Source organism: Gorilla gorilla, chromosome 17 (assembly GCF_029281585.2).
Source record: "Gorilla gorilla gorilla isolate KB3781 chromosome 17, NHGRI_mGorGor1-v2.1_pri, whole genome shotgun sequence".
Lineage (NCBI taxonomy): Eukaryota > Metazoa > Chordata > Mammalia > Primates > Hominidae > Gorilla > Gorilla gorilla.
Window position 1 is genome coordinate 106,420,168 of NC_073241.2, and position 12,975 is coordinate 106,433,142.

At 45.3% G+C, this 12,975-nt stretch overlaps 1 protein-coding gene across 3 annotated transcripts in view; it reads right to left on the reverse strand.

Annotated features, from left to right (window-relative positions):
- MBP (myelin basic protein) overlaps positions 1–12,975 on the reverse strand; it is a 124,000-nt gene that overhangs the window by 80,089 nt on the left and 30,936 nt on the right. For all 3 annotated transcript variants that reach the window (XM_055368269.2, XM_055368268.2, XM_055368272.2), the window contains exon 2: positions 4,332–4,419. In XM_055368269.2, the coding sequence (XP_055224244.2) occupies positions 4,332–4,419 (88 nt within the window). The remainder of the gene's footprint in view (positions 1–4,331; positions 4,420–12,975) is intronic.

The window sequence follows — 12,975 nt, forward strand, 5'->3', positions numbered from 1 at the left end:
CACAGGACTTGGCCCTGTGAAGTGGACGCAGCGAACACAGACGCGGGATGGTGACATTTTCACGGTAGGACATCCATCCTCTGTGGCAATGACACGGAGTCCACATCCTTCCAGCCCTGCCTTTGAGATGCCCGTCCTGGCTGAGAGGAACCACAGTCAGTCACCGGGGCAGTAGTGCCCTCTTTTGGCCACTCCTCTCCTCCCTTAGTATAATTTAGGGAGACCTAAGACTTCGCTCACCTCAACTGAATTGCCTGCCTTTAGTTTAGCCCCACGATTAGTCAACTCTGGTGGGAGAAGAGGTGGAGACTGACTCCTGCCTTCCTTCCTGCCTGGTTTCTAAGGAGGAGGACAGTGTGTGCACAACCTGCGGGTGTGTGGGTCAGAAAACGCTTAGCAGCAACTGGTCTACCGAAAAATGGCCTGCTTCCCCAAAGCTTGGACAACGCCCAGTTCTCTAGGTTGTCGTGCCTTAGAGTGTTTTCTTCCTCCTTTTGTAACTAGGCAAAACAGTCTTAAGCATAACCACAAAGCTGTCAAAAAAAAAAAAAAAAACAAATCACAGAAGATATTTGAAAGTGTGCTCTAACGAGTTATTTACTTAGATTGAAAACAATCCTTTGGTGAGATTTTTACCAGAACATGAAGGGCAAATAAAACTTCAGAGTGGATTGCTAAGAAAATGACTGGCTTTGGCCTTCACAGAGACGAGGAGGAAGGCTGCGTGGTTTTAGTTGTCTGTTTGTGGTTTTGAGCACTCAATGTGTGAACCATAGCAATAGCACCTGTGCCAGAGTCAACACCTGGCACAAACTTCTCCTCAATGCGCCAATCAGTCTTAACTCGGGGACTCTCTTATCAGCTGAAATACAACACTATTGCCTTTTGACGTTCACAGAGATCTTAGGTATGGGTGTCCTGCAGAGGTGGTTAGCTAAGGATGATGGCTTTCTGCCCATTTCTCACATTCCTCGCTCATTCTTCTGATGCGTGGATGAAACGGCTGCCAAGAACCTAGAGATGACCATCACACGATCACAGTGACTAGTGCTCAAGGGACATCAGGAATGGTTTCCCAACGTACTGATGGGATTTACTATCATGTCAAGGAAAGACCTTTTCCTAAAGTAGGTGGGAGCTGCTGCTCTCATTTAGAGTCACTTTATACATTACAATTTTAAAAGAAATTGCATATATGCCTCCAAGGTTATACAGCCAACACTAATAGCCAAGATTATTTTAGTTTCTTTTCCTTCAGCACTCTGCGCCTTTAGAGTAGAGTTCTGTGTGCTCCAGGAAAGGGTCAGGCATGGGAAATTATTAAGGTCAATAGCAAAAGCCCCACAGTTCAACAGGCCCTTCCAGGTCGGCATCACTTGGGATTGTTGATAAATAATGAGTGCAGAGGCCTCCTGGGCCAGCCTCCCCCAGGGCGGGATGAAATGAGGACGCCTGGACCACAAGCTCCTCCCACTTCCCCCTTGGTTTTGACTCAACCTGAATCAGGCATCAGCTGCAAAGGCCTGAAGGTGACTCTTGAGAACTGCTTCCTCGGCACACTCACGGGCAGAAAGGCTTGGAATGTGGGAGCTAAGTTCATTCAGCAGATATGCGAGCCTTGCTCCGGTGTCCAAGGACCTGGGAACACCTCAGTAAACACAACAGGCAGAAGTGTTGCTCTTCCTATCAAAACACAGCCCACGTTTGTGAAATGATGGAAATATTCTGCATTTCCATCATTTCCAGTAGTTTTCACATTCAATCCTAGGTAATAACTCTCCAAACTCAGTATCTCTCGGAAAAGATTAAGGAGGGCTGCGTTTGGAAGGGCTTCAGGAATGATATCATCTTGATAGTGTAAGGAAAGGGCTAAGTATAGAAGACCTTTTTATGTTATATTGTATCCATGCTGTATATATACCTATATGTACGTGTGTGTGTGTGTGTGTGTGTGTGTGTATGTGTGTATTTGATGGTAACAGAACCGCTGGCATTGTTACTAATAATCTCAAAAGCAGTTAGCTAGGGGAATAATGATAAAGATGCTGTTTGCTTAAAAAAACAGTAGGCTTAGCCAAAATAATTCTACAACTCACTTTTATTTATGTGTAAAACCTAAATTTGGACATTTGTCTTTGTGCTTTTCTATTATGTCTTTATATATGTAGCTGAAATGTATGAGTAAAGAGATCATCTAAATGAATTTTTATTCTAGAGTTTTATAGGCAGATTTATTCTTAAAACCATCAAGGCTGGGACATCCCATTCAAACTCATAGATTGTCTATTCTACAAAACCCTCAGTGTTCTCCAGAGTGCACGCTGCTGCTCCTAGTCACGGACGCGGCTGCCTTCAACTCCTTCCTCTTCTTCCTCTGCCACTGAGGATGGAAACCCCAGTACCTGAAGGCAGTGAGTTATGCTCAGACATGCCTCCAAGAAAATTCCTATAAAGAGCATAATAAAGTATGCAGAAATCAGCAGAGCACTGAGTCCCTTTTGCACTTGCCTATCTCCTTTCTAGTAAAGGAGTCCTCATTGCTTTCAGTCTCTGGGCCTTTGAGTTATGTTGATTTTCATGGACGCTTAAGATATCGAAACAGTGGATAGCACTAAATCTGTTTTATGTGTGCTTGCTCAAGAAGGATGGAATTGTAGAAAAGAAAGGACTTTTGAAAAAGAGCAAGTTAATCACGAACAAAAAAAATCGGCACAAATTATCTTGTCTAACAGGTGAAATATAAAGAAAGGCCTTTCCATAAATAAGCAAAGATCATGCTAGGGAATGTGGCCAGGAAGCCTGTTTGCCTTGAGTGTCGTCTGTAACCTACAGGGTGGGCTGATCTTGGGGAAAGGGATGCGTATTTTAGTAGTCACAAAATCACTCCTTTTTCCTTCGACCTACAGTGAGTTCTCAGGATCTGAGCACATTTCATTCCACCCCTTTTCCTCTTTGCTTTAGGAATAGATGGAGAAAATCAAAGAGCTGTGCACAGCAGAATAGAATTGCTTTGAGGACCTGCATAGCCCTGTGGTCTTGGGCAAGTCACTGAGCCTCAGTGTCATGATGGGACGAGTGGATCCAACCTCATTAATGCAAACCTCAAATGAGAACATGGTCAGTCACTCATAGGGGAAGCAGAAACAAAGATGAATGCTAAGATTATATCTTAGTTCATTTTCTGTTGCTATAACTGAATACCTGAAACTGGATAATTTATAAAGAAAATAAATTTATTCCTTACAGTTCTTGAGGCTGGGAAGTCCCAGGGCATGGCACTGGCATCTGCTCAGCTTCTGGTGAGTGTGCCATGATGTGATGGGTGGCATCGCATGGTGACACAGATTGAGAGTTGGCTCAGGCCTCTCTTCCTCTCCTTACAAAGCCACTGGTCTCATCAGGGGCCCCACCCCAATGACCTGATGACTAGGTCTCTGCTCCTAGTTACATCCCAAAGGCCCCACGTCCAATTAACATAGAAATTTAGGGGATTAAGCTTCCAACACACGAAATGTGGGGGACACATTCAAACCACAAAAATATGTAAAGGCAATTTATATTCAATAAGGCAATACAAAAGAGTAAAATTCTGAAGACAACAGTTATTTCCCAATGCCTTCTGAGTCACTCTTTGTGGTTAAGATAAACACCGTGGTATCCAGGCTTTGGTGCAATTTCATTTCCTCATTAGCTATTTTTTACAAACACTGCTAGGCTTCCTGATGCTCACACAGGGCTGGACAAACAGACGATCAGAGAAACACCATACAGTGAGCCTGGGAAATGCTGAATGTCTATGTGTGCAACAAGGCATGCAAGCAAAAACAAAACTGAGATGGGAAGGGATTGCAGGAGGGGAGGAAGGGGCTGTATCTGTCACGTATCTACACAGCCGGCATTTTAATTTTTTTTAGACAGCGTCTTGCTCTGTTGCCCAGCCTGGAGTGCAGTGGAGCAATCATAGCTCACTGCAGCCTCGACCTCCTGGGCCCAAGTGATCCTCTCACTTCAGCCTCCCAAGTATCTGGGGCCACGGGTGCATGCCACCACACCTGGCTAATTTATTTATTTTATTTTTTGTAGAGACGAGGTCTCATTGTGTTGCCCGGGCTGGTCTTGAGCTCCTGGGCTCAAGTGATCCTCTTGCATAGACCCCATGAAGTGTGGGATTACAGACATGAAGCAATGATCCCAGCCTCTATGTTTTAGTAATGAGTACAGATCCATGGATCACCCATGCAATAAAAAAAAATCAAAGGCTTCCCCGAGTGAGAGTGCAGGTGCACGCCGTCACCATGTGGCGCCATGTTGCCGATGTCTGCGTCACCTACCAAACACCTCGTTGTCCTCTGAGGTTGTCCGTGAAAGTTCACCCAGGTTTCTCTTTTTTTCAGATTCTCCTCTGTTAGTTTCACTATTCTGGAAAAAGAAAACACAACAAACCCTTTTCTTAAGATAAATTGTTTTATCAACAAAATAATTGTAATGCATTTGTCTCTTTATAAATTTTTTATCAGATAATCAGTTTCACATCTGTTTTCAAGATAGAATATAGAGCCTTGGTTCAGAGGATTCTGAATTCTGGCTTGTTTTCTCTGCCTAAGCACCTAAGCACTTTCTGGACCCAGTTGGTATAGTTTTATACAAAAAAATTGGAATATCAGCCTAGGTAAAATAAATTAGCTACATGCCATCCCATTTATTCCAAGGGTGAGCCCACATAGTTACTGCTTTAGATTCTAAGTGACACTGTGCGGCAGAACTGACACCAGGCCTTACTCCTCCAATGACACCTTTGGCTAACTGGAACCAGTCAGGACCACTTTGATGGGAGAATGAGTCCTTTTAGGGACAGAAAACGAAGCTGATGTCCGGAGGCACTTTTGTATTCCAGGGGAGGAAGTGGTCTGTTGTGGTGTTATGGGGTGGGCCAGGCCCCCGGCCACTCCTCTGGGAATCTTCGGCTTCAGAGTTTCTCCTCTGGGCCTCCCTTTGCCTGTCGTTTGGGGCCCGAATGGCAGTGTGAGCTTGTTTTTCGAGTTTAAAGTTTTCAGTACATAGTTTGATCACCAGTGCAGAGAGAAGACATGGTTCAGCTTCCTGATATATTTGTAATCAATTTTACTTAACTATTTTGGAATGTCACACTTGCACACTGAATGATTCAAATGCTCTAGAAAGTGCACAGTGGCTGCGTGCTGAAACCCCGGGGTCTCCTGGATGCCCCCCCGCCCCCTTCTGGGAGGCAGCTGGCATTTCCAGCTTCTTCCAGACTTTGCACAATCATCTGGGCACCTTCAGACAATGACACATGGGTATTCTTTTCCCTCCTTTCTGTCTTCACATAAATGGCATCACACTGTGGATGATATGCTCCTTCTTGCTTTTGCCAGGGAAAGAGGGATCCTGGAGGTGACGTCATGTCGGCACGCACAGACTGCTTGCACAGCCCGCTAGCATTTCAGTTACTGTTCACACCTCACCAGGCTCCACAACCACCATCCAGCTTGTTCACATTTGTGTTTTTCAACCCTAACCGTGTTGCACTAATTTCCTGTTCACTTCTCAGAATGCACACGGCCAAGGAGTATTTCTGGAGGAGGAATGAGTCACACTGGAGCTCTCACTGAGCGGGCGTCAGTGCTGTGGGCAGCCGCGCTGGCCCTGGTGCCACCCAGCAGCAGCACCGGGAGGCTGCTTCCCTCGGGTGCCGCTCCCTGCAGCGCCCCACCCTGGTCTCTGCACTTAAGTTTGTACCAATTTTCCACCCAATCTCTCATGTCCTGGGAGCCTTTAACCCAGGACCATAATATGTACATAGTCTCAATTTTACATTCTTTTCCTTCTGGAGAGAGGGGCAGGCACAGCCATTAAGACCACCCTGAAGTCTGATTCAGACCTAGTGTGACTCACTTATGTACTGCAGGCTGTTTGTTCCTGGAGAGAAGTCCAGCCCTCCGAGCTCACACCAGCCAGGGCCCTACACTCCGCCTCCTGGTCACTAAGAGCCCTCTCTGGAAACCCTCCATCCCGTGTGTGTGTGTGTATGTATCCATTCCCATCCCTGGGCAGACAGGAGGGGATGCGTGGGTAAGGTCCCCACCAACCAATGTCTACGGCATTGTTTCTACAATTCAGTGCTGTCTGGTGTGATTAACAGATAAAAAACACATGGGTTATTGGACTCACAAAATTGAGGAGGGAAGAATTTGCCTTCACGTTGTGAAATAAAATTGATAAGAGGACACTGGTTTGGACTGAGCTCCTGCACTGGGCCCAGCAGACGCCCCCAGTATGAAGGATGGTACCAAGCCCAAATGAAGATCTTTATTTGACCTTCTGAGCAATCAGGAGAGATAACAGCCCAACTTCCAAGCAGGCCAGGTTTAGCCCAGATGATGAGGAAGTCCCGTCTGCTTTAACCTTTATGGGGAAGTCATCTTGGAACCACCACACATCCGCCTGCATTTTGTTATGTGTCTGCTTTCCTCAGTCTGTTTATAAACCAACCTCCTCTGCTCGGCTCATTGGAGCACTCATTCTGTTTTGTAGAAAGAGGTGTTGCCTGATTCTAGAATGACAAATAGCAGCCAATTAAGGTGTTTACATTTGTTGTAACTTTGTGTACACCTGCCAGGCTTCTGTTGCTGGTTGGCCGCTGTAGAAACCAAGCTGCTGCTTTCCAGATTGCCAGTCACAGAGTCCCACGAAACAGTTACTAATAAGCAATGAAATGCAGAGAATGTTCAAACTCACTAGTAATCAAAGAAATACAGAGCGAAACAAAAATGAGATTTCTTTTTAACACAAGTAGAAAACAAACTGATGTCTGGCATTGCTAGAGATGTGGTAGGAGGGAAACTTTCCTGGGACTGGAATAAACACTCTCAGCCTCTTTGGGAGGACAAAGAGCAGCAGCCGCCACCACGGAGCTGAGCCTTGGGGGCCTCACCTCGGGGACTCTGACCTAATCTCGGGGCCTCTGACCTCACCCCCATGGCTTCCAGGCTCCCAGCAGCCTGTGACTTCTGCGGATTTTCCTGTGTCTGTATTACAGAAACTCCCAGAACAGTCCATTGTTTTATTCCCCTCCCTGTGATGCGGTGAATACTGTGATAAGAACCGTGCCTTACACACCTTCCTATCCCTCAGGCCTAGCACAGTGCCTGGCGCCCAGAGAGAGCTTTTTAAACATAGTTCAAATGGATTGTTTCTGTTTCAGCAGAGGGAGCCAAAGATAGCTGGCTATGTACACTTTTCATATCTATCCAGTTAATTTCAGAAGACACTAAAACTTGGAAAATAAATAATTTCCCGATAGTCTTTCCTCAGCTAGGAATTCATGTCATTTTTTACATCCAGCTTCTATGCTAATAGCAGATCATATTTTTCACTAATTACAAAATAATAAGTGTTATTTAAGAACTAATTAAGTATGATTCAGCTACCGTCGTTATTGATCATAGATGCATTTTCTTCATGCTTAATGTCTCTCCAAGCGGGACACCACTAGGACCAGTAGTGTCTTCCCATTGGCGTGGGAAGCCCTTCTCACCAAAGAGTAGAACAATGCCGCATCTTGGAAATGAGGCGTTTCAGATGCAGAGTGAAAGCTGATATTTAAATCACAGCACTTTGCTTTAAGTGCATGGAGGGGGATAACCTAGCGGCAGCCATGTCCCTGCATCCACTTCCCAGGCTGGTTTCGAGGGTGGGGGCAGCATAAGCATGAAGAGGAATTTTGTGTCCTGTGCGCCAGCTTGTGCACACGTTGGTCCCACAGCTGTGGTGCGTCCACTCTGTTTATCCCTCACACCAAAGTGGCCACAGGTGGACCCTGAATAGTGATGGCAGACAGGACTCCAAATCCACCTTTTTCTCCACCTTCTCAGTTCTCTGATGGTTCAACATCTCTAGGTCATACAGGGACACAGGACGTGCGCAGAAAGTACATACGGGCCTGGGAAATTTCATGACTAATTTCTACTCAAATATAAGGTTTGTTTTTGAGACCCGATATTGCTATTCCAAAAATATAAAATATTCCCCTATGATGAACACATTTCCTGTAAGCAAAAGGTCTACTCGCAAAACAAATAATGCAGATGATGTGTCAAAAGTGAGGTGATTTTCGTGATGATAAAACAAGAGCTTCCTGCAGACGGGGCTCAGACTTACGAGAGGGGATGGGTCCTGGCAGCTCAGGCCCTCCCTGCGTCATTGCCCAAAAGAGTCCAAATCTGAGTCCAAACGGAATCTGTGACTGCACCTGTCGACATGCATTTCAAGCAAGGGTGGCTCCTTCACACTATTTGTAGCAATTTTGTTTTTCATCAGCCTAAATATGTGGGAGCTGACCTATGTAAGAATCTATTTCTTACCCATAACAATTTTAGAAGGTGTGTGGGAATTTGCTGCAGAAGCCCCAGGAATGGAACACATTCCCCTATATCGTAAGGAGCACAAACAGCTCGGGACATTACCACGTATGGTGAAAGATGACAGAGAAAAAAGTGTATTTTTTTGGAACAAAAGAAATGATAGTCTCCTGATCTATTATAAACCAGGGATTAGTCTCATTTTCTCTGTGTGTAAAAACACAAAAACTAAAAACCTCTACCCAGCCTTGACCTGTAACCCTTAAGTGGCAAGCTTTCCCTGGGGGTCAGTGTGGCCCTGCACGGGGCCCTGGGGCAGGTGACAGGAGGGGCCCTGGGAACTCGAGAGGTCCACCCTCTCCCGCCACTGAATTGTGGAAGCGCAATTCAGTTTTCTTCATCAGAACCGAGTGGAGAAGCAAAGGACGGCATGGAGTCAAACTTCCCAAAGCCAGTCACAGCCAGGACGTCGGCGGGCGGATTCCTGGTTGGTTTTGAGGACCCCGCTCAGGTGCTTGTTCCCGCGTAGCCGGAGTGTCCAGCCAAGTGTGAGAGATCTCCTACCTGGTACAGCTATTCATGTACGTGCACACATGGCACACACACACACGCACATTGTAGGTGAAAATACGCTTATAATTAGCCTTACATTTTTAAAAGATTGGTGGTCTGGAGGTGGCAATGTCAGGAGGAATGGCCCAGAGGGTAAGTTTCTAATCATTACAAAAAAGGCTGTGAGACAGGAAAACACTTGCTTCGTATTGGTACAAACATTATACAGCATATTCTTAAAGTCCTGATTCAGACTAGAAACTGCTTATCAGGAGAGGAAGGTGTTGAAACATGTTACAAAATGACTCTCACCTGCAAAACCAGTTGTATGTTAGACTCGGAGTCATGGTCCACCACAGGCTGCTGTATTCAACACATGTAAGAATTGATTTTGAGAATTTTTCAATCCCTTAAAAAATGCTGCATTTCCCTTAAAAAATGCTGCATTAGGAGATGTCCTAAGCTTGTCCAGCCCATCTTATTTTGTTGTTCTCTTCTGTTTTGTTTTGTTTTAGGCTTTTAGCAACCTGAAGCCATGGTTTTTAGTTTCTGTCTCTAGTGATAACCAGAACAGAAAGATGAGGAAGGGTCTTTACTGACCCAACCAGGAATAGAAACTAAGAATCCATGACTGTATTCTCTCCTTGGACACTTGAGGCCTTGAGTGGAGAATCACTGGTCTGGAAGCAGATAAAAGTCTTGTCTGGTTCTGTGTCCTCAGTACCTTGCCACTCACCCACTTGTTCCCACCCATGCTTGCACCAAACCCTGCTCAGGAGCTGAGCATACAAAGAAAATAAGGTAGGAAGCCAAATTGGGTGCTTCAAAAATAAAGCTAGAAAAGCAAGCCCAGAATGTCAGATGGCGACTGTCCAATTAAACTTGGTGAGCCAAGCCCTGTCCATCACACTGGAGAGTGTCCATGGCGTAGGAAATGCACCGTGTTTATTTTTTCTGAGATTTCCCAGAAGAAAAATTACACAGTGATTCATATTTCTAAAATTCCTAGGATGTTTAACAAGAGAAGTTGCAACTGTCTTCCCCCTTCCTTAAAGCAACATGTTCCTTCTGAATCTTATACTCGACTGACCTTATTTAAAAAACAAAACAAACAAAAAAAACCCAGCTGAAGCTTCCTATGACGTCACAGGCAACACAGTCATATGTGGCACCTACATGCCAGCTGCTTGGCCTTTGAAGGCTCAGGATCCTGCCGGCGTACACGCCCCTCCGCCTCCCCTCCCCTCCTGCCTCATAATTCTTATCTCATTTCTATGCACAAATCTGAATATGGCCTGGTGTTTCTCACAGCACCACACATATTTTGAGCCTTAGGTCATTTCAGAGGGGATGCTACTAAAAGGCAGATATTTCTTTAAGCTTTCTTTACCTTCTGCCATATTCCCTGCTGTAGACAGATCTAATCCACCCAGATATTTGCAGAAAATAGTTTGGGGGCATCAGGATCTGCAACACATGTACGTCGTATCAAAATCATTATTTGCATGACAGCCAAGACCTCGGGCTCTCTGAAGCTGATTGCCTGGGTAACAGGGAAAATAACTGAGTTTTCTGTACCTCTGTTTGCTCAGCTTTAAAATGAACATTATAATCACACTTTTCTATGTGGTCATCGTGAAGAGCATTCAATAAGTGGAAACTGCTCTTTGCAGAAGCACACAAAACTATTGAAAATGCAGATCAGTAGCATCTTAGCTTCACACTGTTATCAGAATAAGCCCTTATTTTTTCTCAGAACCATCAAAGCCACCTCTCAGGGGCTCTGGCCCAGGACTCCTGGTGTGGCAGCAGAAACAGTGGGATGTAGTGCCGCCCGCAGCGCAGTTACTCAAAGTGAGATCTTAAGCGAGTCAAGCTCCCTCCACCTCAGCATCCCCAGGAGGACAGTGGTCCCCATCTTGCGGCATCATTATGAGGATTGCAAATGGCACATTTCTCTGGAGGGAAGCTCACTGCTTTTAGGACGCCTGGCCTGTTCAGCCATTGTCAGCAATGGTCAACCCTCCTTGCTGGCAGCAACATGTTCTTTCTGAATCTTCGCCCACTGCCATTGCCCTGTCTTAGATTCCTCTCCAATTAATCCACACCAGAGATTTCTAGGATTTCTAATGAAACTTTAGTTGATAATGAATACTTCCAAATACTTTTTCAGGATCCAGCATCTGTTCAGCAAATTTCATTTCCAATCCAGAAAGTCAAAGATATCAGGTAGAGGTTAACTGGCTTATTTTTCATCTTACATATTTTTGCTCTCTTTAAATTTTTATAAATATTTTATATGTATATATATATAAAGACGAGATTATAAAAGGAATTTCAGCATCATCTAGTTTTACAAAAAGGGTCAACACTAGGCTTATGTTAAGAACAGTGGCACATCTGAGATTTTATCTACCCAAAAGCTAAGTTTTGTGGATGCTCATGAAGGAATGAGATTCCTGGGTCAGAGACAAAGGGCGGGTTATTATTCACAGCAGTAGCGACATTTCACCATTTTGACATGAGTTCCCTAATACCCAGTTCACATAGGAGCCATGTGAATGGGCCCAGGTGGCTGTCTGCATGCAGTGGGTTGAGTGGCAGGAGAGGAACGCCCATCCAGGAAACCTGAATCCTTTAGAACTGTCAGTAGCTACGCCAGTGCCCTGCTCCGCAGGGAGACACTATATCTCCCAAGACCTGTTATTTGCTGCAGATAGACACACTCTCTATCTTCCTAGCCTGTTCATTATGTAAACATCCTGGAAAAAATAGTCCAGAATAAGGGTGGATCCTGCCTGGCTTGCAGGACATGCAGACCCATGGAAGGTTATCTCCCAACAACTGGTTATATAAGAGGTGACCTGCTGAAAACTAACAACTGCTCTTCAGCCAGCTCGATGGGTGTATTCTCTTGCCTTCCGCCAGTTCACAGTCAAACCCAACTTCACACATTTTATTCTCAAGCTAAAAGATCACCATGATATCTGTTACTTTAGATGTACTTATCGGAAATGAAATGAGATAGACTTTCACAATTAGAAAGACTTTAGAGACCAGCCCAACCACTCTTCTCACCACTAAGGCCAGGAGTGGTGATGCTGACTTGTGCACACTCACAGGGTCCTTAGCTCAGAGATGAGACTGAAACCTTGGGCAAATGCACAGAAAGGGTTGCTTTTGATCTGAACACAGGTCTGAGGATTTTGTAGCCCCTCAGTCTGGGGGTCCTTGGAGGTAGACAGTGCCCACGTGGGGGCTTCGATTTTTCTGTTTCTCCCACTTTTAGGCTTAGCTGCTTCTGGAAAGGGCCATGAGACTTGTGCTGATGGTGGGGTCAGAAGACGATGGGTTCAGTGAGCCCGGGTCTCCCCAAGGGGGTTCAGTGAGCCCCGGTCTCAAGGGGGTTCAGTGAGCCCGGGTCTCAAGGGAAATGGATAGATTTCCAAGTTAACTTCTCCAAAGGAGTCAGAGACTTCAGGGTTGAGGTCATATGTATCACACTTTTGTAGGATTCTTTTTCTTTGGTCAAGACAACAGGACTATAAGCCTGTGATATGGAAAGGCCATAAGAATTTGGCAGCAAGCTACAAGGAGAACTGGGCTTCAGTGTCTGGCCCCCATCCAGGCCTGGGAGGAGGAGATGCTCAGGGTACATGGCGAGAGTGGTGGGGTCAAAGGAAAACAAATGGGGACCACTGTGGGAAGGAAAGGGAAGCCAGGCACAGCTGGGGCGGAACCAAAGTCCACGATTTCATGGGAAATCGACTCCCAGACACAGCCTGCATTCCTCGACCTCAGTTCAGTGCAGAACGCCTTATAATTGCATAACTGTTGGAGTACCATTGGCACCACTGGCAGTGCCTGCCTAGGTGGTCTCTGTCTAATATGCAGTGCAAATGAACAGCCAGTAAGAAACATTCATGTAAAGATCACAGCAACTAAATAGAAAATTACAGACAAAAGTTTTAATTTACCTGTAATCAGTTTACTAGATCGTGTTTAGATTATCCACATGTTCTAGGCAATACTGTCTTGGATTTAA